The 27,194-nt window shown below is 41.9% G+C and overlaps 2 protein-coding genes across 2 annotated transcripts in view; both read left to right on the top strand.

Moving 5' to 3' along the window:
* The window catches only part of myo7ba (myosin VIIBa), a 222,945-nt gene that overhangs the window by 85,936 nt on the left and 109,815 nt on the right, over nucleotides 1-27,194 (top strand). The gene's annotated exons all lie outside the window — the stretch shown is intronic.
* cep63 (centrosomal protein 63) lies at nucleotides 311-12,130 on the top strand. Its single transcript, XM_033622875.2, has 12 exons — nucleotides 311-660; nucleotides 780-957; nucleotides 1,806-1,901; nucleotides 2,902-3,024; nucleotides 3,140-3,253; nucleotides 3,364-3,537; nucleotides 5,723-5,868; nucleotides 6,073-6,214; nucleotides 6,331-6,528; nucleotides 7,874-7,960; nucleotides 8,039-8,326; nucleotides 8,429-12,130. The coding sequence occupies exons 1-12, from the start codon at nucleotides 620-622 to the stop codon at nucleotides 8,624-8,626; spliced, it is 1,785 nt and encodes a 594-aa protein (XP_033478766.2). The 5' UTR covers nucleotides 311-619; the 3' UTR covers nucleotides 8,627-12,130.

The following is a 27,194-nucleotide window of genomic DNA, read 5'->3' as shown; positions in this document are numbered from 1 at the left end:
TTATGTAGCTTAAACTAATTATTTGAAATCCCTTCGCAGTTTGGCGCAGACTGTCGAAATGCAGGTTGGAAATAAGGTTTATTACAGTGTGCGGGATGTAAAAAGACTGAGCTGCAGCGTCTTGTAACGTTTAAGCACTAAATACTTGCCCTAAAACTACTATTAGGTGTTATTACAACAGCTGAGCGGTATTAAATTAACTGTAGTTGTAACGTTACCTGAATGTAGAGCCCATATTGATCTGACCCGATACTGTGGACGTAAAACACAGCGTGGTGACGTCGCATATTGTGGGCGGGGTTACCGCCTAACATCAGGAAATCCATTGTACCTAATGAGTGGTTGAGTTAACGAAGTAAACAAAAGTAGTAGTAAAACTAGCTAACGTTAGCTCATTATGTTTGCTAACCATGTTAGAAACTTTGATACCGTGTTTCCTGCACTCAAACCAAACTAAATTAACGTAACGTTATTTCACGAAACTTAACTGGCATCGCTGCAATTAAGTTTGTGGTTAGCTAGTAACGGTAATGCTGTCACAGGTTGCTAGGTTAGCTAAAGCTAAGTTTAAGCTAAGTTTTTTAGGTTAACAGACTCTAATATTGTCACGTCCATCCAGATGGAGGCTTCTTTGGGATCTCTGCAGAATCCTGACCTCAGGTAACGTAACATGTGGCTAAAGCAGGTGGAAAGCTAACTAATATGAGCTAATGACTGAATATCACAGGCAACCAGAGATGATCCTGCTAATGTGGTATTTTAATGTATCTGTATTCCAGCTCTGTCCTTTCATCATGTGAGCCAGAGCTCCAGGAGCTGATGAGACAGATTGACATCATGATCAGTCATCAGAAAAGGGAGTGGGAGGCTCAGATTCAGGCTATGGAGCTCAGGATGAAGAGTGGGGAAGAGGAGCTGTTGGCCTCCAGGAATCTCATTGAACGGAGGGACCTGGAGGTGCAGTAGCAGATCCTAATATTTTCTTTAGTTACGGCATGAGGAATATAACCAGAACATTTGACCTCTTTGGTAACAGAGAGATGGAAATACACTGACAGTCTTTCACAATCAATCATATTTTGGAATATAGCGTTTTGCTGTATTGCAGCATGACCGGTTTCACATTTTTACTGCTTGCCACATGTGTTACTACATTTTAGGGATGCATGATATTGGATTTTTTGCTGATATCCCATATGTCGTTACATAACAACTCATTTGGCTGATAACCAATACCATATATGTAGATGTAGATGTAGTACTTTTACTTCATTGTCTTATTTATATCCATTTATAAAGAACATTTACTTTAAAATTTGAGAAGCCCCAAGGAAAATAATAATTCACAACCTTTTATTTTCTAAGAGTCTTGTTTTATGTTGTAGCGGTTTAAGAAATTTGCAAACCAGATGTTAAAACTTGATTTTAAAGCCCTGATGAAGACCTGCAGTGGTTGGTGGGTCTTTTAATGATTTAGCAACTACAATAAAAGGCTTTTAATAGTGCTTGGATTGCCTTTTTGTGTATCCTGTTTTTTCCCGTTTTCTTGACCCGACACAAGGTTCTGACGTACGTTTTATTTCACAGAGCATATATATATATATATATATATATTGGTTTGTCATATCAGCAGAAATTGGCGTGTTGACAGATTCCGACATTTCATTTTAAAGCCAATACTGGCCGATACCGATGATGTGCCGATATCATCATGCATCCCTACTAAATCCTGTTATATATATATATATGATGGTGATGTTTTCCCCAAATTTTTACACCACCACTGTCATCACCCCTGATCACAGGTCGGATTGCTCTGCAAGCAGCTTGAAGAAGTCCAGTCTGGTCGACAAGAGTTAGTCACCAAGTACGAGCAGCAGCTGCAGAAAGTCCGGGAAGAGGTGAGACAAGTTTCAGTTACACAATTAAAAACAATCAGTCAAACAGCCACTCGTTGAACTGATTACTTTGTCTTCTCGTATATAGGATGTCTGCGAGTGTGCAGTCTTATGTGTTTTCTCTGTGGTTATATTTTTCTTTATCATCTAATATATTAAGGTGTACTCGGTGAGTGCCTTCATCAAGCCCCTCTGAGTGTTTTTTTAAGCCTCTACATCACATCCCTGTATTTTTAATGCATATTATCATTTGTATTTTTTTGGCATATGTGTAAACAAATCAGTGAAACTAAACTAAAATAGTCCACTCACCCGTCCAGTCTTACTCTTTCCATGGACTGTATCACTCTTAATACCACGTCACCTGATTCTGCCAATACATTTATGAGTTTTGTCCTCTTAAGTTAACACTTAAATCTCAGAGAACATCCAAGATTGGCAAGCACTGGCCCTAACCATGACCTTTTTGCCCAAACCCTGATAGCTTCCAACCTTGACGCTTCAATGTGACGAGTATTAACCAATCACAGCATGTGGTGGGATCCATATTAAGGCGTGGCACAGATGGGTTTAAATCGCTGCATTGTTGCAGTGTGACTGCTCTCACCCGGGTGCAAACAGACACTCTGTTTTCATTCCTTTAAGGGGCACTGTAACTGATAATAATAATAATAAAACTTGTGTCATACCATGAATATGTGGTATTTCCCGAGGTGGTTATTGTACCCTAACAATCTCATACTGTTGCAACCCTACCATATTTCTTGTTAACCTTTTTAAATGATCAAAATGTCAGTCAAAGAAATCACTCCTAAAGCAACTTCAGTTTCTATCTGTACAGATTGAACAATCTTAGATCTTACTCAGCTTACCTCACACAGGCATCTGATATTGATGACTGTGAAGTCTAATTTGTCCTCGCATGTATTTGACAGTAACATTTTCAAGGCCTCTGATTAAAACTTGAATTGGAGAATCCTCTCTCACTGACATTTTCTTGCAGTTGGATAAATTAAAGAGGAGTTATCACAAGCTTCAGCGCAAACACCTCAAAGAGACCAGTGGAGGAGCGAATCCTAAAGAGGCAGACCGTTCAGAAGTGACACTATTCAATGAAAAGATCAAGGTACAACAAAATCATTCAGTCATTTCTATCCAGTACCTGACATCATCACTTACAGATGGTCACTTACTGCCACCTCCTGGTTGTCTGGAGTATAATCATCCTTGTTTCTCTGCAGGAATATCACCATCGGTCTGCAGAGTGGGAACAGCAGCGCATCCACTACCAAAAACAACTGACAGCACTGGAGGCGCAAAACAAGAGCCTGACTGATGAGCTCACACACATGAAGGTAAAAGCTAATTAATAACTGAAACAGGTGACATCCTGTCAGACAGTTTAATGCTGAAGCAAAGAGGCAGGTTTTTTTTCCCACATATTTTTATGTCATTTGATTTCCAGGCTCAGTTGGCGTCATGGCAGAAGGAGGGGGAGCACAGGGAATGCTGTGCACAAGTGCAGCATCTGCGTGCTCAGCTGGAGAAGGCTCAGGGCAGCATGCACTCACAGGAGCTTGAACTGGAATGCCTCCGACCGCTTGAGATGTGGTTGGGACAGTACCAGAGGGAGAAGCAGGTTAGCAGAATGGTACCAACGTATACAGGCAGTGGCAGAATAAAGACCAAGACAAACCTAAAGACTAACTTGGGCAGCACACAAGTGGCAACATCGGTCACCGATATCTGGATCTGAAAACTTGAGATAAGAATTTTTACGTATCACGCACTGTATGATTTTTATCTGCCAACCAGTCATCACTCTCAAATCATAATCAGAATTAGCTCAATTGTCGTAATGTGTGTCCCTGCTTTAAAGGATAACTTCGGTATTTTTCAACATGGGCCCTATTTCCCCATGTGTATGTGTGCGTATGATTCATGGGTACAACTCGTTCTAAAATTCAGTATTTCAGTATTGAGGGAGGCGGATGCAACCAGGAGCCGCGAAACGAGCTAAAATGGTAATGGGGGCACATGCATCCCGTATAAGTTTGTGCATTAAAAGTGCTTTTTTTTGCCACTGACCGGTTCAGATCGCCAGTGCTATCTCTGTAAATAGCATACTAAGCGTTTCCCTTACCTCTGGGCTGTGTGTGACGTCATCTCGCGAGAGCTTTGCTCCACTGTGTCTGTAGCTCTCTCTACTCGTGGGACAGCCGTTTTCTTGAGGAAGAGGTGTTTCGGGATTGGATGTCTTCTCTTCTTTGGCTGGCAGTACTCATCCTGGGAGAAGTGAGCACTGCAGACCCGATGGTCTGCAAGGCGCAGTGTCTGGACAGGAGTGTTAGCATCCATTTGTAGCACAACTAGCCACAACTTCAGCATCTTGCCGTCCAACAAAGGCAGCCTATGAAAGCTGTACGGGGTGTTGCGCGACATCCTGTTCTTGCATTCGGGAAAAAGGCCCGTTTATTTGAGCACTCCAAAAACTCCGGTAACACTCCAGGGGGTAGCATGTAAAAGACTCCGTCCCAAACTCTGACTCTTCTAGCGTAACACACACACTTCATACACACATACTCACTTACAGTACCCAGCGGGGCAGCCCCCCTCCCCCCCCCCCCTGCTCCAACACTGACTGACAGCTGACTCCACTCATAGCACTCATAGCACTGGCGATCTGAACCGGTCAGTGGCGAAAAAAAGCACTTTTAATGCACAAACTTATACAGGACGCATTTGACCCCGTTACCGTTTTAGCTCGTTTCGCGGTTCCCGGCTGCATCCGCCTCCCTCAATACTGAACCAATTTTAGAACGAGTTGTACCTATGAATCATACGCACACATACACATGGGGAAATAGGGCCCAGGTTGAAAAATACCGAAGTTGTCCTTTAAGGTGATCATCATTGGCCCCTAGGCCCTTTAATTTTGTGGGGCCCTGTACTGCCCCAGATTACCCAAAAAAAAAAAAGACAACTGACTAATTCAGTGACATGTTTTGGGCAGTAGTCTGCTGAATACACAGTTAGCACGTGTTTATCAAGAAGTGCCACTGAAGTGACAAAATATAGTTTGAATGTATTTTTTGCTGTAACAGAGGGGGTACGTCTTTGTCCCATCACATCAAGCTAATGTTAAAGAATATGGACCAGCATGTTGGACAGTGATCGTTACCCACTTTATGTAGAATGTTCTAAAGATGAAGACTGTAGGCTGATCGCAACTCAGGGATGTGTTGGTATATTTTTATGCTACGAATATTGTGGTCAAAAATACCACAATAATCATCAAACTTCCCTGAAATACTACAGCTACTGCTGACATGTAGTAAAAATCACCATAATTGCTTTGGATTTAAACATATCTAACAAACTGAATAGTGAACTTTATACAGCAACTCTGAAGTGAACTCACGTCAGATGCACTAAAACACTATAAACAGGTTGATGGTTGGAAACATTTAAATGCACTCTTGATTCTGTGTACTCGTGTTTGTACTTGTCCCTATTTATTCTGGGTGGTCATGGTTGTGAAAGAAACAAAACTCCTGCGCACATCCTGCCAACTCTTGCACTCTGTTTAGTTGCAGCATTTCTGTCTTCAGAACTTAACATGGTTTATGAGTTGAATTTTAGTCTTCAGGACTTTGTGGTTCTTTGCCAGTCGGAGTTTAAAGACTTTGTCGTAACATGGCATAATGTAGAGAAGAAGACACCCACAAAAACTAACATTGACCTTTTGTAACAGTGGATCTGTGCTGCAGTGTAGGAGATTGAAGTATAATTTTGTCAGCTGAGGATCCATGATGTTTCCACAGGTCCTCTCAGAGGAAAGAGAGGAGCTCCACGCCACACTGGACTCTCAGGATACATTTGTGCGAAGAGCCAGCCTCGAACGCCAGAGACTTCGTAATGAAGCTGCCAGACTCAACCAGGCGCTGCAAGCTAAAGATCAAGTCATTCGGTGGGTGGATCTCCACCTGTAACTGTGCTTTCACTCATCATGTTGTGATGTAGTACATTACGAGGTCACCAGAGGGCAGTCTAGACTCATACTAAGGGAGGATGTGCTGTTGAGTAGCTGCAGTAGAGTTGGTTTAATGCTTGTGTGCTGTATGAGAAGAGTTTTTATAGAAGTCAGTAAAGCACAGCTCTGTTGTTTCCTCAGCTCTCTGGAGGACTGTCTGGCAGCTCAGGGCTGTGCTGGTGTGGAAACTCTCAGACAAGATTTGGAGAAAACTGCGACCAAGCTTCACTGCGCCCAATCATGTGAGGCTCATCTCAAGGCTGAACTGGCTGAGATGAGAAAGGTCAGAAAACTTCTCTGACTGGTGATGCAGTGCGAGGTTTTCGAAATACATGCTGTAATGTGAGTAAAGAACACTCAGGTAACATCCATATTGTTATATCTGGATTTATTCTCCAGCTCAGAGAAGAGCTTCAAAGGGCCAAGCAGACCCACAGTGGTGAGGTGGAGGGAATGAGGACGGAGGTGTCGAAGCTGACCGCTGAGCTGCACCAACGTGACGTCACCATCGCCACACTGAAAGGCTCCTCATCCAGCATCAAGCAGCGACACCGTGGTGATGTAGAGCGAGCAAAGCAGAAGGTGGCGGAGCTGAAAGTAAGAAAGATGAACAGGTGTAGAGCTGTGACATCATAGTTTTTATGTCAAAATCAGGTGGAATGTGTAACATGATCGATGGCTTTTTGTCACTCAGATATAGATGTGTGTTTGTTGTCTTTTTTTGACATGACAGGAGTGTTACAGAGAGAGCCGCAATGCTCACACAATCTTTGATATTTGGGGAAATACACTAATAAATAAATACATAAATAAATAAAAGAATAAATATGAAGTACATACAAAAATAAATAAATGCATATAAAACAAATGAATAAAAATATAGATAAAATAATAAATGAACATATTAATGTTGAAATAAATATTGAAATAAATAGATAAATACATAGATAATTAAGTAAATTTTAAAATAAATATGGAATAAATTGATAAATGCATAAATATATAAAAGAATAAATAAATGTTGAAATAAATAGATAAATGCATGAATAAATAAGTACATTTTAGAGTACATATGGAATGAATTGATGAATGCATAAATAAACAAAAGAATAAATAAGAGCTGTAACAAATACAGAAATATATAAATGCATAAATAAATAAAATAATAATTATTTGACAAAATGAATGTTGAAATAAATAGATAAATGTATAAATAAATAAAACAATAAGTAATTAAATAAATAAATGTTGAAATAAATACGGAAATAAATCAATAAATGCATAAATAAACAAAAGAATAAATAAGAGCTGTAATAAATACATAAATGGATAAATAAATTAATTAATAAATATTTGCCTAAATAAATGTCGAAAGAAATAGATAAATGCATAAAAATGACAATTAAACTGGGCATAAATAAATAAATAAATATTGTGCATTTATTTCTGCATTTTTATAAAACTAAGTCTATTTATTTTGTGTTTTGTGACTTATTTACCTGTTGAACCCTAAATTAATGGCACCATCAACAGGAGGAATACCCTCCCAGTCCTCTCATTGTGAATCATTGAGTTCCACATCAAGTTTATATGTCTGTTAGTTCATTATATTACCTTTATTTTATTTTGAGGCTTTTTTTAATAATGTCCAACACTGCACAAGTGTTGAAGACAAAACATTAAGGTGGGACCCTTGTCAATTTCTGTTTGCTCTCATGCTCACATAAATCTTAAGCTGGATATGACACACTCATACATCTTATCTTACATATCGTCCCTGTCAAACATCAGTATGTTAGCATTAATCCAGTGAATAGCTTTGTATTTTTTTGGTATCATCCAAGGGGGTTAAGGAAAACCACACCATCATGCTGGGGCCCGTGCATCTTCTCAGGGGTTTAGTGAAACAAACCACATTGTTCTTCTTCTCTGACTCTCTCAGGTGACTCAGGCTCAGCTGGAGACTCTACAAACTGAGAACCAGCATCTGAAGGCTCTGCTGCAGAGGCTGGAGTCTCAGTCACCAAAGGTTTGTCTGCGGCCTTTGACACAGTCGTTATGTAGTCATTACACATTTTACAGACAGGATTCTTTTCCTAATTTGCAGGAGACCACCACCCGCTACGAAGGGCAGATCCACAGCCTCTTCAAACAGCTGCACACCCTGTCCCATTCCTCTGGAGAGCACCCCTGTAGCCAGGCCCAAGACAGCAGGCCTCACTCAGCAGCATCCTCCTCCTCCTCCTCTAGTAGCACAAGACTCACCAGGAGAAACTCAGTGCCAAAGCTGAGTTCAAATGACTCTCCTGCTGAGGGGCAAAGCTCCGGCTCTGAAGCCTCTCTGGCCTCGGCATCTGCAGAAAGAATCACACCCTCTTCCTCTCCTTCTCCAGTGGTGAGGCTCATCACAAATAATAATTCACAGTTGTAGTAAAGGCAATGTTCTGTCCTCTTTTTAGCAAAGAATCTCATAGTTGTGTGTTTATCTTACCTCCAGGAGCCTCCATCAGTGTCTCCCACAAACCGAACAGTCTCTCGTTTCCTAGAGGAAGAGAACTTTCGGATGAAAGAGCTGCTCCAGAAACTGGACACTCACATCCACGGTATGAGCGAGAACAACGCCAAGACAGTTTCCAAGTACCAGCCAAGTGGCTCAGGGCCCGAGTCTGCCCAGGCTGCAGCACAGAATGGTTAGTGATGGAGTAAGGTCGAATAAATCAGGAAATATAAAAGTGCCTCGAACAGCAGTGCCGAAGACTACGTCCTGTACTGAATTAAACTGCACGCGGTGGAGAATTTATGGGGTATTTGCTGTGAGCCTCACTTGACTGAACTTTAGAGACATGTATTCTTATTGTAACACAGTTTGCACAGTTCTTTCTCAGAGCTTTGAGCTCTCCCAAGTGTTCATAAGAACTGTCAAACGGAGCGATTGTAATTCAGAAATTCCAGTGAGCTCTCAGGCTGCTCAGAGCTGTGGCCTCACACAGCCTGGCCTGCTCCGTCCCCTCAGTGGAGGCCGTGTTGTATGAGGTGACACATATGACACAGGATTAGTCTTGTGCAGCTGATTAGCTCAGATTGTTGCCTACAATTTTTTCCTCATTCTGTTTATCATGTATTTATTTTATCTGTGCGGCAGCAGAGGTTGAAACCGAGTGTTTCAGCTTTTCTGTGTTTTCATTGAAGCTTATCTTAAAGAACGAGTGCCAACAAAGGCTGACTGATTAAACGCTTTGCATGACATCACAAGACCTGCATTCAAACGCACCGCAAAGATGACAGCTGACAAGCATCGTGTGCACAATCTGTGCCTCCAGTAGTCTGTGTTTGCAATCTGAAAGACAAACAAACTAGAATACCATTTCACGACACGATGAATCTGTTGAAAAGGTCTCATTATATACTGGAAACAGGAAAGGATAACATGTCTGACCAAAAGTAATCTCTATAAACAGATTTATGCACCAGTGACATTTGAATGGCAATTACACAGTGCCTGCGGAGAGGTGGAACACAGTTTCTGAAATGCAGTCGTCTGGCGATGATTCAGCTTTATGTTAGCTTTTTATTAGCTTTTATCTGCATTTATACGCAGATATCTTTTTATGGAGATAAGTCAAAACAACTGGCGCACAGAAGAGGACGTCTTGGCCCAGGAATCAACTGGCCACACCAAATCTCCTGATATATTTGCCCTTGCCCCCAGAGGCTCTGTTGATGTCAGATGATGGCCAGTGGGTTCTGAGATTGGCCTTGTTAGCTTTAGGGCTGACAGTTGATTTCATCAGGAATTAAACTGACAGCTCATTAATCGTTGGGTCTCTAAAAAATATCAGAAAACATTTAAAAATGTCTGCTACAGTTTTAAAGAGCCCAAAGTGACATATGTAGATGTCTTTTTTGGCTGATCAGTCGTCTAAAACCCAAAGCAGATCAGTACACTTTAATTTCACACAAGCAAAAGTTTAAAATCTTTACAGCTGAGAAGCTGGAACTCTTAATTTCAGCATGTTTGCTTCTAAAGACCATCCAAATAGTTTGATTTCCTGATGCTGGGCTAATCAAATAATCGTTACAGCTGTGGTCAGCTTGTAATCTTGTGGAAAAGGACCAAAAAGTAGAGACGCTGAAAGAGAAGAAAACTGCACTTAATGTGTGAATTTCGTTTCAGAGACTGACTCTATCAGCAATTCAGTGTCAAGGATATAACACCAAAACTAGAGGATGTGATGGTCAGCAACAGAAACTCAACAACAGCTCAACTGTGCTTGGCGCGTGAAGCTCTAACATGTTGACAGCTCGTAATGTCTTTAAATTTTCATTAGTTTTGCCAAATTGTTTTAGGAAGTTGTTGCAATATCTGAAATAGTTTAACTGTAGAGAAGCCAGATGTTTGGGCCCTTTAACCCAAGACACATTATATAATGCTGCATTCCATTCAAGCTTAGACGACATCTGACCTCCGTGTGTTTCCTGCCGGGAATATGTCTGATTGCCTGAACATTGATAATTTCTATTTAAAGGCCCAGATGCACGAAATTGACTTCAGAGAACTAGTGGCAACGAAGGCTGACTGTTGCGTCACCTAATGTCACCTGGGTCTCGTCCAAATGTTGCACTTAAACACAGTGCAAAGACGACAGCCAACGGCCAACCAGCATGTACGTTCTGAGCCTGTGAGAGGAAATAGCTCTCAATACCAGCAGGCAACGGTGGTCTGTGTTTGTCATTTAAAAAGGGAAGCCGGAAGACCAACAGGACGAACTAAAGACGCTGATGTAACACACTGGTTTCCATCTCGCTCCCTCTTGACTGTTTGCTTTCCTCACTTTTGTTTAGCTTCTCATGCACTGAGCTGAGCTGCCAGTCAGAGTCATTTCATTCACCGCCACGGATTCAGCATGCTCAGCTGACTCAAAAGCCATCGATAAGGTGTGGCTAGTGCCAACGGTGCACAAGACACCACAAAAACAAGGCAGCAGACGCTCACTGAAGGCCCAGCATTGACCGACAGCCAACGTTTGGCTTGGTGTGTCAGGGCCTTGAACTGATATTAACATTTTGTGAGTAGGACGTGTTGTCGCAGGCAGTATAGGTTTTATTATCAGACCTTGGAGGAAACTGCTTCTAATTCATTTAAATTGGCCTTAAATTGTTGACCATTCATAGCATTTTCTGTCATATTCGTGTGATCTCACATAACAGACTTTCTGTCGCTGAATTCCACCTGGATTACTCGTTGGAACTCTGATATTAAGAGGAGTCGCTTTGCACTTCTCCTCATACCGCGCTGCGTGTCCCAATTTCTCAAGTTGCCTGGAATGCAGCGTTATTACTTTGCATTTACATCCAGAGAAAAGAATGTTGCTGCGAGCCAAAGGAGTGTCCGTCCTCCCCGCACGTCTGTCATAACTGGGAAAATACCACATATGTACATGTCTGTCCAAGACTTCCCAGACAGTAGGGAGGGAGAGGAGGCAGCTTATACTGTCGCTCTCCTCATTTTCCCCAGTTGCTGGTGCCGAACCCCCCAGCACCAGCACCAGCACCAGCACCAGCACCCACCCTGCAGAGGCCCACTGGCTAGTCAAGTGCAGGAATGTGAGCACCATGCCAATGCTGTCATGAACCTTCCCCTGCAGCCTGCTTTGTCCTCATCATTAGAAAGCTGATGGAATGTTAATATCAACCATGTGGGGCGCTCAACCTCACAAACACTGAAAGGCCGGGGGGGGATAGTTATATTTTACTGCTGCTCTAATGAAGAACACACCGATTGAATGGAAATAAAGTGAAAAAATGTGAAGAAATATGTGTTTGCTGTGTTTTTGCTGTCACACTGTTTCAACAACAACACAGGAGTTCTGCTCAGCTGTGTCCGAGTCCAGTGACTTCTCACTTTGGTATTTGGTAGTCTGTGTTACGCGCACTGTAAGCCCCAACAAACAGCACTGAGGAATTTGGCAAGGCAGGCATTCCTCTGGCTCTCTCTGGAGGGAGGTGAAAAGGTTTTTATATATGGAGATTCTTTGAAGGGGCCTAGTAAAAGGGAGGAGGACTGAGGCAATTTGGAGTCCAGGGAGAGTTCTGCCTTATTTACGTAATGATTCACAGGAAAAATTCTCTTAAGGCTGCGAGATGATTGAGTAATTGCTAAATTAATGAGTTTAATGAATTGAATTGCCCGCATTAGGCTCTTAACTCTATCAGGACAAATGTTATGAGTGTAATTACTGGTATGATGCAAACAGAGGACATCATCGCTCTAAAGGAATTCTCCTGGTTATTTGTTTATCATTAATCATAATTTGCTTCTAATGATTACATTATCCAGCAATTTACTTTGCCCTTCCACAACCTTGGCTCACTTGCAAGAAGCATAATAATAATAATAATAATAAGCAATGGTTGAAATTGATGCTGCAGAGGCCAAAATATTCTAACTTCAGTCTCAAGTGCTGATCAAAGAGAGACTTGTGATCACTGAAATTAGGTGGGAAAAAGTGGATACATTGGCAGCAGTTATTGGCCAGATAAGTTGTGAGATGTCAGCATATAGGATATCGGCAAAAAATCCAATATCATGCATCCCTCCTGATGACATCATCGAGGCCACTGACTTGGTTTTTCCAGACCTTTCAGTCGCACCTTCTGGCCTTCCTCAGCAGGTGGAGTTTACTCAGAAAGGGTAAAGGTTATTCAGTAAGGCTACTGAGCAACTCCATTCAGTGAGGAGCGCAAGAGATGCGTCGGAAAACCAGACTAAGTGGACCCTGCCAGAAGTTTTATTTTATTGTATTTTATTTTATTTATTTATTTTTATTTTTCAATGTTGAAGATCCCCTTGGGACATGTTTCATTCTGCCTCAAATAATAATTTATGTCCCATGTAATTTGTCAAAAAATAAAATAATGATATTAATGATACAAAAAATTAAATGCATCTACGCTATGGAGGATGAAAAATGTCAAAATAATTAATCAAAATAAATAAGTGTATAAAAAATATTGGAATAAATAAATAAATATGGAAACAAATCAATACATGTACAAATATATAATAGTAATAAATAAATACATAAATTTAACAATAACTGAATAAATAAACGTTGAAAGCAAAATGGTAATAAATAAATACATAAATAAAAATTGACAAGCAGGACGTTTAAAATTGTTATTAAATATCTATTATTTTTACATTTTTGTACAGCTACATTTTTTTATTTCTGTATTTCCGTGTATGTTTGTAAGGCAGCCTCTGCGTTTATTTCTTTATGCATTTTTTTATTATTTCAGAATGTATTTGTTCTTTATGATTTCATGGGTTTTTTTCTATCTTTATTTGTGTACTTTCTCATCCTCCGCACTACTCCCTCTCACTAAATTATCCTTAGAAATCTATAAACATGGAAATATTTTCAATTTCGAAACTTAAACGGTTCAATAAAAGATGTCTCCTACAGTGTAAAGTGAGTGTGTGGGCACTGGAGGCTTCAAGTTTCCACATCACACCTGTGTAAGTCTCATATTGGACCACGTTTAGCTTTCAAGCTAGTTGTGATGTCAGAAAATCATGTTTGCATGGAAACATCTTGAACTCAAATTTAAGGTGATCACAGAGAATGTTTCCCCCTTCAGGCAGATGAATGTGAAAACAGCCTTCTAGTGTCAAACTCTGCAAGTACATCATTCAGCACAGTGAAGCTGAAGGTAAATATATTTAATAAATCTTCTATTTAAACCATTCCACTAACCCAGCTTTGTCTTCATGCTTAAACATTTTACCTGTAAACGTACCGAGCTTGGTAGTTGTTTTCTGTAGTTACTGTTTCAAGAGCCTGACAGCAAATTACTTCAGGAACTCTGAGACACTCTTGTCTTTTGTTGCTTCCCTTGCGTTACCACAAACAAGCAGTAGGGGGAGCAATTTAAATGCTCTGTTGTCTCATTGTGGTCAGCGGTGATGAATCTGCCAAGTCATATACTCCTCAATCAACCAGTAATACAACAGCTTGTGTCTGTATTAGATGCTTGAAAGATTCATCTTCCATGTTCCCGTCATAAATCAGGAATCTCTACAGTCCTGAATCACACACCAGACATCATGAAGCCAAGTTATCAAATACACAAGTAAATCCGACAAACTTGGTGAATACTTGGTGGGAAAATCGTTTCACATTATCAACCCATCTTGTTGGAGATATCTGAGGTATTTGTTTGAGGAATGTCTCTTATCTGTGAGATCGTAACTCGTCATGGGAATAAAGATTGAAGAATGAACGGAGATTGTTTGTGAAGAGGGCTGACTTATCTCTGCAGAGAGCTGCCAGGCGATGCAGGTTGGTGGGGATTTCTTGAATCTAGTGAGCTGGGGACGAGAAGAATATCTGATTCTCTTAGTTTCATTAAAACCAGTTTCAACAACACGTTTTTTAACAGTTTGTTTTTTGTCTGCAAAAAAATGTTAACAGAGTTGCCCAAAAAGTGAGAAATGTCCCTTCAGAATGTTGCACTTCCACTCCACTCACAGGTTGTTGCACCTTGACGGAAGTGATAAACGTGTCTTTTTATGAATTGCTGAACTTCCTTCACAAGATTAGACGCCTTTTCCCAGAATTGTTGCAGCCTGCATGCATTCTTTGTTGCACATTCCACGGCGGGGCCTCAGAGAAACATGCCTGTCGTGCTTCGCGTGTGTCCATGTCCTACTTCCAGCTCCAGCCATGTCCCGTCGATTGAGGACGTCTCATTGTTCTTGAGTCGGGGCGGGGTTGAGGGAGTGGGAGTGCAGGTTGCGGCGGGACTCACCTCGTGCATTTAGGACTCAGGACGTTCGCTGCAGGACACTTGGAATGCTGCGGAGACAGACAGAGGGGCGCGTTCTTATCAGCCCGCTCTGTGCTCCGTGCCAGAGGAACTGTGCCAGAGAGGTCAAGAGGAAAAGACTCATTCCTCTAATACACAATGAGTGCGTGCAATGCACACTAGCGTCCCACTTACAGTATGTTTGTTTGCATACTGTGGCGTGTAAACAGTTGTGGGAGATGTATGGAGATCTTTACGTAACAGTCGGAAAACCATAACTTGAAAACACTGATGAAGTGAAGGTGTCTGAGGTTTTGTTATTGCACAAATACATTCAGATGATTCAAATGTAAAACAGAGGAGATCGTGGAGTTGGATGCAGGGGCCTGTAGGTGTAGGTTATAGCAGCAGATGGCTGGCAGAGGCTGTTGGCTTTCCACCAAAAGTTGCAGGTGGTGCTGAATGGTGACAGCTGCATTTTAAAGGCTGGGTGCTGAAAGCTGTAGGCAGAGACTGTAGGTGGAGGCGGGGGCCAAACTTTAGGATGAGGCTGGAGCTGGGGCAGAGACTCATTGATGAAGGCTGTGGCCGGATGCTGAAAGTAGAAACTTAGTTTCAAGACAGTAAGACAATGTATAGACTCACACGGAAGTAAACCCGCTCAATCATCATTGATGATCCACTAGAAGTGTGCGGTGGTGTATTTATCTGCAGAGATTCAGTTCTCTGCCTGTATTTTCTTATTGCCGTCTTATTTGCTGTGCTTGAGGCGTTTATGGGCGTATACATTCACAGCGCTCAGGTGAGGTTGGGGCTTTATATAAAGGTAGCGACCAGGTGCCAGACCGTAAGCAGGAGGCATTCAAGAGATACAGTGCAATAAAAACATAAGTGGTGCAGTGGTTCGCATTGTCACCTCACAGCAAGAGGGTTCCTGGTTCGAACCTGGGATGGGGGAACCCTGCTGTGCGGAGATTCCATGTTGTCAGGGTTTTCTTTGGGTACTCCGGCTTCCTCCCAGTCATGAGACATGCATGTCAGGTTAATTGGCAAATCTAAATTGACCTTAGGTGTGAATGTGAGTGTGAATGGTTGTCTGTCTCTCTGTGTCAGCCCTGTGATAGTCTGGCAACCTGTCCAGGGTGTACCCCGCCTCTCGACCAGTGTCAGCTGGGACAGGCTCCAGCCCCCTCCCCCACAACCCCTAACAGGACAAGTGGTTATGGAAAATGGACATCTTTAAATGCAGACAGTAGCTGCAGGTAGATGTTGGCTGCCAAAGGTCATTCAAAACGTTCACAAAAGCTCGCGCTATCTTAATTTTAGATCAAAAATGGCTAGTTTCAAAGTTTTTTGAATTTCCAGAGGCCGTGAGTAACACTGGATGCCTAAAGTAGCCTAGACCTCAACTTCATGAGTGGCAATGTGACACCCCATCTCTCGAAATGCAATGCAGCACGACCAGAATGAATTGCACGGCTGCTTGCATAAGACATTTTTAAACAGAGATCACACTATAGGGATGCTACAAAGTCCTTTCTTTATGCTGCCTTTGCTTTCTTATACAGAACCAAACTCCAGCATCATGCTGCCCCAGTTTGTGATTTTAGACAGCAAGCAAGCTCCACGGAAGCAAAAGAGGAGTGACGGGCATGACAACAGCATCATCCTCTAGTGTGACATAACATATGACTCAGGCAGTGCTTTCTAAACAATAACAATGGCAATGACAATGACAATACCAATCATTTCCTGTCCTGGTTATACTGCAGCTGATCTCGTCCTCTACTTTGAGTGTAAGAAGCTGCCGAACCTCATTGTCTCCCCAGTTTGCAGACATTTTCGGTTGCTGTTCTTCTTTGAGTTAGCTGCTAACTGCTTCTAGCTGCTTTTTAAATCTCCTGGCAGTGGGTTGCACACATAACACGTTGTCATATTGTCACACTATCATGTCTTGCTTGCTGTCCCTTTGACACAGATGTCAATCCAGCACTGTTAATACTTCCGCTACTGGCTTACAGTTGGAACAACTCTGTTCCCCCATTCTGTGATCATGCCTTATATAAAGAGGGCGAGGTGGAATAATGGCGAGACGATCCCGCCTTGAACCGGCAGTGTAAAGGGGGCTTTAGACATTGTGTGGAAGTGCTGTTGGATACTCTGGCCGCACCTGGCTAACATAACCCTTGCAAGAATTGTGTGTAGGCTATGGCTTATCTGATCTTGCAACCCCAGTGTCACTCTGAGGTCACTGAAATCCAGCTCTTGGTCAGTGACTTGCAGCATCTGACACTAACAAAAAAAACCCCGTCAATTTGCGTTGTTGTACTGACGTAGTGCGTTTATTTTGAAAGAGACTGTATGTAAACAGTAAATTTCCTGAAAGAAGACAATGAATGTAACAGGCGTAACTTGACACGGCGTCCCAGAACGGCAACAACCAACACACCCAGGGTACCTTTCACGTCATATCTGGTCATGGAAAGTCCATGACCAAAAGTCAATATGCGATGAGGTCGGAGTGAGAATGTGTTGGTTCTTGCTGTTGCAAGAAGCTGCAGGTGGATGTTGGACTTGAGTGGCTAGGTGTCAGAGTCTCAAGCATACTGTGCACTTACTTGTTTCCCCTACAATGTATTAATCCTTTAATATTTTCTGTGACTGTGCACGTGGGGGATAATGGGTAGTGAGATGGAGAGTACATTGGCTTCTTATGATAGCAGGATCCAAACCAGTGTTTTTAATTCTGACACTGGGGCAGCCCTTTTGTTCATAGTATGATCCTGGATTGTACCTTTTAATGAAATGGGATAAAGGTTAAATTCCCTCCCCAGAGCCGCAGCTTCAGTCCCAAAAAATATAAATTCTTGGAAAAATGGAGCATCGTCTTGTTGATATTCAGCCCAGTCAGAGAAGGAATTCTTTCATGCACTTTGATGTCGGGTTTCCGTTATGTAAAAACTATTTAGAGCATTCCTTGTTCATTCATGGCTAATGAGGGCATCCATTTGGATCGCCTCGTATAATTAGTTTTCACATTTCCCCTGCAACCACAAACATCCCGGGCTAGCCTCATTTTCTCTCCCTCTCTGTCTTATGCAGTGACAGACACAAGTTTGATCAAGTGTGACCATTGTGCAGTGTTTTGTGCTGCAGGACTGAGGTGTGAGTTGTGACATAATATTGAATATATGAAACAGTTGGAACCAGAGTTGTGAATCATTTTGAATGCTGTGTCATTTTATTTGCATATTGTTGCAGCCGTAACTGAGTCATTACAAATCGAAGTAAAACCATTATAACACATAAATTGGATTTACCAGGTACTTACACATCTGTCACATCCCAAATGAAAAATATTATTTGGGATGAATATTTGGGCTCCACTCAGTCTGAGAGAGTTGTGATACGTTTGATAAGTCTGTGCCTGAAAAAGAACCTCCAGGGAAAATTAGGCGAAAAAACAATGTGCAACAACCGATTATAATCTACGCCACACAATCATCCTGGGATACGCTGATGAATTGAGGTGAAGAGTCCGTTTACATTCCTTCATTCGTAGTGACATAAACAGCTGGACATGTTTTGATTTGTAAGTCATTTTAAGAGAAATGCCTGAGGAAGTGACGCCCTTCCTTATTTCTACTTTCTAAAACCCCCTTATCTTTCCATGATGCAGTAGAAATGTCAAGAGTAAAACTTTGCTTTGCCGTTCAATAGATTGGACCAATTTTGTGCTCTTAGTGGATCTTATAGAGATTACACACTAGTTGGGTCTTGGTTTATGCCAGATCAGTGTTTCTCAACACAGGGGTTAAAGGGATAGTCCTGATTTTTTTTTTAAGTGGGCTTGAATAAAGTGTTTATCGTTTTATTACCTACAGCAGATGTCAGTCAGCAGGCCCCCAGTTTGGAGGAGCAGGCAGGAGTACCATGATGGAAGCTAAACAATGTACTGCTGTGGAAAGGGGCGGCAGCGAAATGTATTTTAGCCACCATTTAAAAAAATTAAGCTGGAAATCCAACTTCAGGTCAGAGTCCTGCACGGGTCCAATTTTCAAGATCCACCCCACCCCGACCCGGGGACATACAAAACCACACCCGAACCGCAAACCCGCACATCAGGCCAATTAGTACCGCAACCCGGTCCGACCCGTTGAAACACGACCCGCAGCCCAACCCGTAACCCGGATTTCAAGTAATCATTTTGGGTCAAATTGGCTGAATATTGAACAGCATATCGCCACAGTTAAGGTGCCAGTGAGTAAACAACAACCTGAATGAAGCAGCTCTCACAATAAAAACCTGACTTCAGCTCCATCATCAACCCTCTGTGTTTTTCTCCCATACGAGTGTAAAAGCACTTGTTTGTTACGTTTAATGCTTTTAAACTTTTAATCTGTGTAAAGGAAGTTTACATGTGTAATAACAGACTTACTTTCTGTCCAGAGCGACGTTCAGCAGTTACAAGCCGTCACGTGTTTTTAGAATCCATCGAGGAGAGAAGTAATCCATCAGGAAAACACTTCAGAAACATTATAAAGTGATAGTTGTACGTTTTATCCACTTATTTCTCAAATACCTAAATAATTATTTACTGTTTTGGAAGCGGCGCTTGTTAGACAGTGGCAGCCATATTGATTCTCTCGTCCAATCACAAATTGTGTTACTAGATGGTGAAACGCGTGTAAACAGCTGAACCAATGACCGTTGCGAAATAGTGGAGGCGATCCTCAGAGAGTAAATAATGACCAAGATAGTTATCTGTAGTTTATCGAACTAATGACTGATGTGTTTATCTAAAACCCGCGATCTGACCCGCATGTTATTTTTTCCACCCAGATCCGAACCCGAGAAAATTTTTTTTTAAAAAAAAAAACACCCGCAAATCAGCTGTTTTTGAGGGTACCCGCAGGTACCCGACCCAGTGCAGGACTCTGCTTCAGGGTAAGGTTGTGCCATATCATATCGTTGACAATAATACCCAAATAATTTCTAATCCATCCATCCATCCATTTTTACCACTTATGCGGGGCTTGATTGCAGGGCCAGCAGGCCAAGCAAAGCACCCCAGACGTCCCTCTCCCCAGCAACACTTTCCAGCTCCTCCTGGAGGACCCCAAGGCGTTCCCAGGCCAGATGAGATACGTATGTAATCCCTCCAGCGTGTTCTGGGTCTGCCCCAGGGCCTCCTACCAGTCAGACGTGCCCAGAACACCTCTAAGAGGAGGGGCCCAGGAGGATCCTGATCAGATGCCCCAACCACCTCAACTGACACCTTTCGATGTGAAGGAGCAGCGGCTCTACTCCAAGCTCCCTCTGGTTGTCCAAGCTCCTCAACCTATCTCTAAGGCTGAGCCCAGCCACCCCACGGAGGAAACTCATTTCGGGAGCTTGTATTCACGACCTCATTCCGTTGGTCACTGCCCAGAGCTCATGAGCATAGGTGAGGGTTGCGACATAGATGGACCAGTAAATCAAAAGCTTTACCTTCCGGCTCAGCTCTCTCCCCAGAAGCCGTGATGCCGGCAAGTCAGCACCTCCAAATCTGAGGTCATGGTTCTCTGCCAGAAACCGGAAATGGATTGCCCCCACCAGGTTGGGAGAGAGTTACTGCCTCAAGCTAGGGAGTTCAAGTATGATTTTCAACAACAACAAACTCTGCAGTGGTTCCAGAAAGAGGAGCAGCTTCAGTAGCGTGGAACAAAGTGTGGCGTCCTGAATGTTTTATGAACAGCCCCGGACTTCTCAGACTCTTTTAGTGACTTACCGCTCAGAGGGAACTCATTCAGCGGCTCCTCTGGCAGCAGCACAGCGTCTCTCCCTCTCCTCTCTTCTCTACTTCTTACCTTTGGTAATGTAAACCTACGTGGCGCTCGCAGCTCGACAAAAAACTCCATATATGTGAATGTGTGATAGTTGTAGTATCATAACAGCCTGTCACAGGTTACAGCGTGATGATTAGAGGAGAAATGGCAGAGCATAAAGATCCAGGTGGAAAAAAACAACTCAGTCATTTAGGATTTTTTAAATGTGTAATTTGTGGTAGATTTTATTTTGTTGAATTATTAATATTGTAACAGAATCTGAATCTCACTGAGTTACTGTTGTTCACAAACTAAAGAAATGAGAGATCGTTTTTCTTCTGTAAAACTATATCACTTATTTTTTTGCAATTCTATGTTCTTAAATTGATAATAAAATATTTGTTTATTAATTTGTCATATCGTCAAGAATATTGTTATCGCCAAAATACCCTGAAATATTGTGATATTATTTTAGGGCCACCCCTACTTCAGGATGCATTCCAGTTAAAATATCTGACCAGGAACTCAGAAATACCAACATTACAGTTCAAATGGAACACACAATGAAATACATGCTCCATGTACATTATGATTTATTCGCCTAACTTGTTTCCATTGGACTTTTTTTTTTTTTTTTAGAATTAATGACATATCATGTCTGTTTTTATGCACAAATTGAAAATGTGCATTAGAAAAAGTGAAAGGAAATATACTTTCTGTCTCTCCAGGTATCTAAAAACCATTAAAATGAAACAAGTGAGAAGAGAACCTCTCTCGTTGGGTGAATTGCTTGTATGTGACGAGGGATCATCAGTTGGTAAAATGTCAGTGTTTTTTCTTCAAGGTATTTTGTCTCCTAAATTAGAATGTCAACATATTCTGCCAAAATCAAAAATGATTTCAGTATTTCTTTATTTTTTGCTTCTTGTTCAAATGTCTTGTTCAAATGGCTGTTTTACTGTGATAGGTTAATGTGTTTGATAGCAGATGGTGTAAGAATGTGTATGCTCTTGTGTCTTAAGAGGAAGCCTTTTCACACTTGATTATCAGGCAGCTGTTGTCACTTGGCAGTTGGGTGGGTGAAGATAACAACAGTGTTATCAAGATTATTGTCACTCAGAAATGGATGTCGTTAGCTGTCCTTTCCAAGAACACCCAGTTCCCACTGAGGTATGCAGGAAATCACAACACTGTGCCCAACCCTATACCACTATACCACTCACTAATCCTCTTATGTAATGTTTCCTACTCCACCTTCCCACATTTGAAACTTCACATTTAATGACAAAGTAGTGGGCTTCAAGTAATGTACGGCAGCTTGAAGTTGCATATTTGTAATACCACTGTCTTATCTGGAATCTCTAGAGCCAATTTAAATGCCTTCTCAGTCAGACTAAAACATTACAGACTCTTAACGGCTTCCCCTCCTTTCATGCTTGAGTCAACGTTGCTGCTCCTGTGTGTTTAAGTCTTTAATTACGTGAGCCATAAAATTGTCAGTGTTGTTGGAGATCACAGGGAAAATTGTCGTCACCTGTGGCGATCACTCTGCGGGGTGACTGCGTTGTAAATCAACAGGCTCTCGCAGCCGCTCATTCAGCAAATCTGAAAGACACTTTTAACCGGGTGGATTCTAAATGCACATTTGCAGTGATACGCAGATGAAATGCCTCGGTCAGATGCTGTGAGTTTGACTTATTGAGAAGAAGCTTTAAAACATGCAAAGAGAGGCCAAGAATGTGAGGCATCCATTCATTACGCAAACAGGATTTGAGTTGTGATGTGTGATTGTTGGAGGTGTTTAAAGTTGTTAACTGTTTGTATGATTTATCTGATGATGGTGTGTACATTGCTGTCTGCATAATACACAAAGGGTTTTGAGGGATTATCTATTTATTTATACAAGCTTTTTTTAATCAACTGCATAAGAAGAAGTCAAAGAGATTGTCTTAAAAATGTAACTTAACCATGAGCCCCTTTTACACTGCCTTTTCAAGGCAGGAATGTTGCACTGGTATTCTGCCTCACTGTCTTATATAGGTACAAACACAGGATGGAAGGTGGGGTTGTTCCACCTTTAAGTTGGCAGTGGAGGTAGTAAGGTCTCATTTACACCGCAAGCGATGGGTTTGCATAGCGCTCGCGAACGGTCGCTGTTTACTCGTGTTTTCATTTCGGAGAGCATGTTAACAGGATAGAACACTCACACCGCATCCATTCTACATGCTGCTCGAGTCGCGCTGCTTTCGTGGGCAAGCTCGAAAATAAAAGATGCTGATTTTTTGCGCGAGTCGCGAGTGAATGGTCGTGGTATTCAACAAGAAACACAAGTTTGCGTGTGTTGTGACCTCTCTCGGCCACCATAGACATCTCCCCCTTGACCAAGCGAGACCTGACAGGCACATGTTTCATGTACTTACCCATGTGTAGTGATAAATATTAATTCTCCAAGCATTGGAATAATCATTGCCGCGCGAATCTGTCCACCCTGGGCTTTGGGTCCAAACTCACTTCTTCTTCTTTGGGGTTAAAGGGAAATTTCTGTTTATTTCAACCTGTCTCCTATTGTCCTAAATTTGTTTCAAGTGACTAGTGACATAAAAATAATACTTAGCATGTTAGCTGTTAGCCTAGATACAGCCAGGACGCATAGTAGCGTCAGACCTGTTAAAACCTAAGTGAAAGGGCATACTTCAAGTGCAAAGTTAGTCCACTAAACAAGCTTTTTTTACCACAAAGACCGCCTCATATCGTTAGGATAAATGTCAGAGAACATATAGAAAACGACATGTAAACGTGTTGTCTTACCTTACCGGTGTGCTGCCATTTTTGTTTACCATTTAGCTCTGCTTTCCAAAGCGCGGCCAAAATATTGCGAGAACAAGCACCGATCTCATACCGTGCCTGAAATCTGGCGAGCTCTAGATAAAGCCCAGCTGGATACTACTCCAGGTGGAGGTGTCTCGTCCTCGGTCACATCCAGACCTTGAAAATAAGGCTGCAACCGGTCCCATTCCTTGCAACAGAGGCATTCCTCTTCTGTGGGCACTGGGGCACAGCATTCACAGGTACACCACCAATCTCCAGAGCTACGCAGTCATTCCTCCTCTCTCGTCCTCTACCTGTTGCGCCTCTCTCTCTCTCTCCTCCTTCGTTCTTCAATTTCACGAAGCTCTTTGTCAGTGCATTCTGGCTCAAATAAATAACGGCGGCCATCAGACTCTGCAAAATCAAATTCCTCCTCCACAAAGTCAAAGTCTGGCAAAAAGTCAGCCATTATTCTATAAATCTTTCATAAAATAAATGAATGAACTTTTCAGGCTACTGTCCGGTTCTGCCTTCCAGCTGTTGCTGCTTGTTCTCGCGAGATTTCAGGCACGGTATGAGATCACTGCTTGTTCTCGCGATATTTCGGCCGTGCTTTGGAAAGCAGAGCTAAATGGTAAACAAAAATGGCAGCACACCGGTAAGGTAAGACAACACGTTTACATGTCGTTTTCTATATGTTCTCTGACATTTATCCTAACGATATGAGGCAGTCTTTGTGGAAAAAAGCTTGTTTAGTGGACTAACTTTGCACTTGAAGTATGCCCGTTCACTTATGTTTTAACAGGTCTGACGCTACTATGCGTCCTGGCTGTATCTAGGCTAACGGCTAACATGCTAACTATTATTTTTATGTCACTAGTCACTTGAAACAAATTTAGGACGATAGGAGACAGGTTGAAATAAACCAAAATTTCCCTTTAAATTGGAGATTTGCAAACACAGTGCACTACCGCCACCAACTGTATGGGTATGGTTTGTATTTTGACAGGACAGCAGCGGCCACTGTGCGACGCGTCTGTTCGGTTTTGGTGTGAATACACATGTGCTGCCGCTTCGCTTGTGGACCGCTTCACGAGCGCTACACGAACGCATTGCTCGCGGTGTAAATGAGGCCTAACAGAGCCGAATCGGCAGGACAGGGTGGGTTTGAAGTTCAAGGACGTTCTATGCGTTGAATTAACACCGTACCTACGGCATAGGCTCTGCGTCGATGTGGAGCTGACGCCGTAGCCTGACGTGCACCTCCCCAGAATTGTAACTGACGAAATTCTGATGAAAAGATGGAACTATGGAGGAGCAAGGGATGGATCTGACTCAATGACTTAGTCAAAGCAGCCATGTCCTCAATTATGCAAATTATAAAATGTAAACAGATACGTTGTATAAGAATTCACCCCCTGTACAGTTGTCATGACTGGGCTAATTAGCTATAGAGACCAAACTGTTTTTTGCACCAGGCTGTAGACATGTTTATTTCTGCTGTAAAGTTGGGCATTTTAACATGGGGGTTTGTGATTGACTCACTCTTGGAGCCAGCCTCAAGTGGACATTAGAGGAAGTGCACTTTGTAGCTCTTGTACGTGGGCTTCAATTTTCACTCCTGTAGGTTGCTGCTCGCACAGAACACATTTTGCTCTCGTGCTTGTGCTTACTTTCTATAAGTAAGCTAAATCAAATATTTTTCAGTAAGCCAGACACTGGTTCAGATCCTCTCTTGACAAATGGGACTCCTGGACTTGACACAAATGGTTCCTCTTTATCTCCTCTCTTCGCCCTGTGGATGTCACCAGGCACATAAAGGCCACCTGACAATGCACTATCAGTGGTCTGCAGGTCTCCTCCCACGCTTTTAACGCACTCACCCCGAGCTGCACATGTTGCACTACTGAGGCTGAATTTGTATGCAAATGGCAGTGCTTCCTGTCTACTATCTGCTGGGGCCAGGGTGGGATTTCCTCATTCCTGACGTCTGACCCCTCCGCTCCTCTGTCTCCTCTGCCCCTCTAACTCCAGTCTACCATCTGGAGATCGAGGTTATCACAGTGAGCCTTTGGCCTCGTCATGTTTGTTCAGTTAGACCTGTATTTACCAAAGCTCTCTGCTGACAGAGTGCTGTTTTACAAACACGAACAGGTTCTCTTTTTTATTTTTGAAATCTCATTGTAGATACCCTTAATAACAGGAGTGTATTCAGCTATAAATAAGAGAGGGCTGTGGATTTCACCATTACAGACTTATTGATTATATAGTTTATTGTTGTTGGTATACAAAAAAGAGAGTTCTCAATCAAGTAGAAAAGAAGAGGGTTTATATAAGATCATTCTTTCTGTTCAATCTGAACAACTGATTTTTTCCAAACTAAAAACAGAATTACCACAGTTAGTTATCAACAACAAACAGCATTTAACGTTTTAACTAATTTTAAGTCAAGCTGAGATTTTATTTTATTTGATTATTATTACACATCTAGATACATATTTCAGTATTAAAGCAGTGGTTCCCAACCTCCAAGAGGTCCCAAGATAAATCTGAGGGGGTCCCAATAAGATAAAAGTACCTGTAATAATGATTCTAACATTAACAATCAACCGTATGACTACTTGTGTGTGAAAAAGTGTTGTTTAATGATATCAGTCTCAGCTCTGTGAAGCTTTAAAGTCTCTTTTGGTTCTTTGTTTTGATTTTACAAGCTGCAGCTTTCTTGTTTTGGCTTTCTTACCATTCTTAGTGCTGTTTTCAGCAAAGACGGTAATGAAAAATATGATTTCATATCCTGCTTACCATCAGACGGCAGCATACTTGCCAACCATTCCAATTTTCAAGGGAGCATCCCGTAATTCAGTCAGTCTCCACGCTGGGTCACAATTCTCCTGTATATTTTTCAATTTATGACAAATTTTAACCCTTTTCCTTTTCCGTATCACAACCTGTTTGTGGTACTGTAGAGCATGTATAACCCCTACAACTCTAAAAGCCTACTGTTTCCATCAACTAACGTCTCCCGTTATCCATGTCCTCGTCCTCAGTATGTAAGAGACGGAGAAATGGAGAGTACTAAGAAAAAGAAATACTCAAGCAAATTTCAGGCATCCTGAAAGGAATCCCGTTTCTTACAGAAAGAGGTATGCATTTGGTAAAATCTGGCCCGTCAGTTTTTTTCATGGTGTATGGGGAGGCACATGGTGCGATGCGAAATTAGTTTTTTTTTCCAGAGATTCACACAGGAGAGGCAGATTATTCTGTATTCTCTCTTGAGAATTAAAAGTATTTAACATAAAAATGCATTGCAGTATACTTCTATTGTTATTTTCATTCTAGAAAACTATTGTTGGAGTCTCAAGGTTTGCAAGTAGGGACAACAAACAGAACAGAACAACTAACAGTGGAGCATTCAGCAGCTAATGAGCCCAAATACTTCCCTTAGGAGTTGGTGGAGACCAAAACAGAGCTAAAAGGAGCACACATATTGGACTTAATTTCATCAGAGGGACACAAACACAACTCCAAACGAATGCTAATGTTGCTTCCTGTATCTGCTGAATGCATAAACAGGTAGATTTGCCACTTCAACTTTAAAGATGATATGTCAGTGTTATTTTAGCCGCTTGTTTCTGCACCAAGTGACCACAAAAGTTATTGCAGGTTAAAAGAGCAAACACGTTTGTCAGACTTGTTTTCTGACTGTGAGAAAACTATCTAAGATGGCAAGATGATTATGTGGTTTGGTTGCTCACAACTTGTGTTCGCACTTAATTTATAGTCTCTAATTAGGGATCACATACGTAGACATTGCTTAATTTGAAAGAGCCAGAAAGGTTG

This window comes from Epinephelus lanceolatus, chromosome 6, assembly GCF_041903045.1.
Source record: "Epinephelus lanceolatus isolate andai-2023 chromosome 6, ASM4190304v1, whole genome shotgun sequence".
Lineage (NCBI taxonomy): Eukaryota > Metazoa > Chordata > Actinopteri > Perciformes > Serranidae > Epinephelus > Epinephelus lanceolatus.
The sequence above is the reverse complement of the archived record's forward strand: the minus strand, read 5'-3'. Positions and strand labels throughout refer to the sequence as shown.

What these genes read in the sequence shown, in the direction of transcription:
- cep63 (XM_033622875.2), top strand. Translation starts at nt 620, where the DNA reads ATGGAGGCTTCTTTGGGATCTCTGCAGAATCCTGACCTCAG. An exon ending in ATGAGCTCACACACATGAAG is followed by an intron (nt 3,254 to 3,363) that starts GTAAAAGCTAAT and finishes TTTGATTTCCAG; the next exon opens with GCTCAGTTGGCGTCATGGCA. An exon ending in CTTCCTCTCCTTCTCCAGTG is followed by an intron (nt 8,327 to 8,428) that starts GTGAGGCTCATC and finishes TCTTACCTCCAG; the next exon opens with GAGCCTCCATCAGTGTCTCC.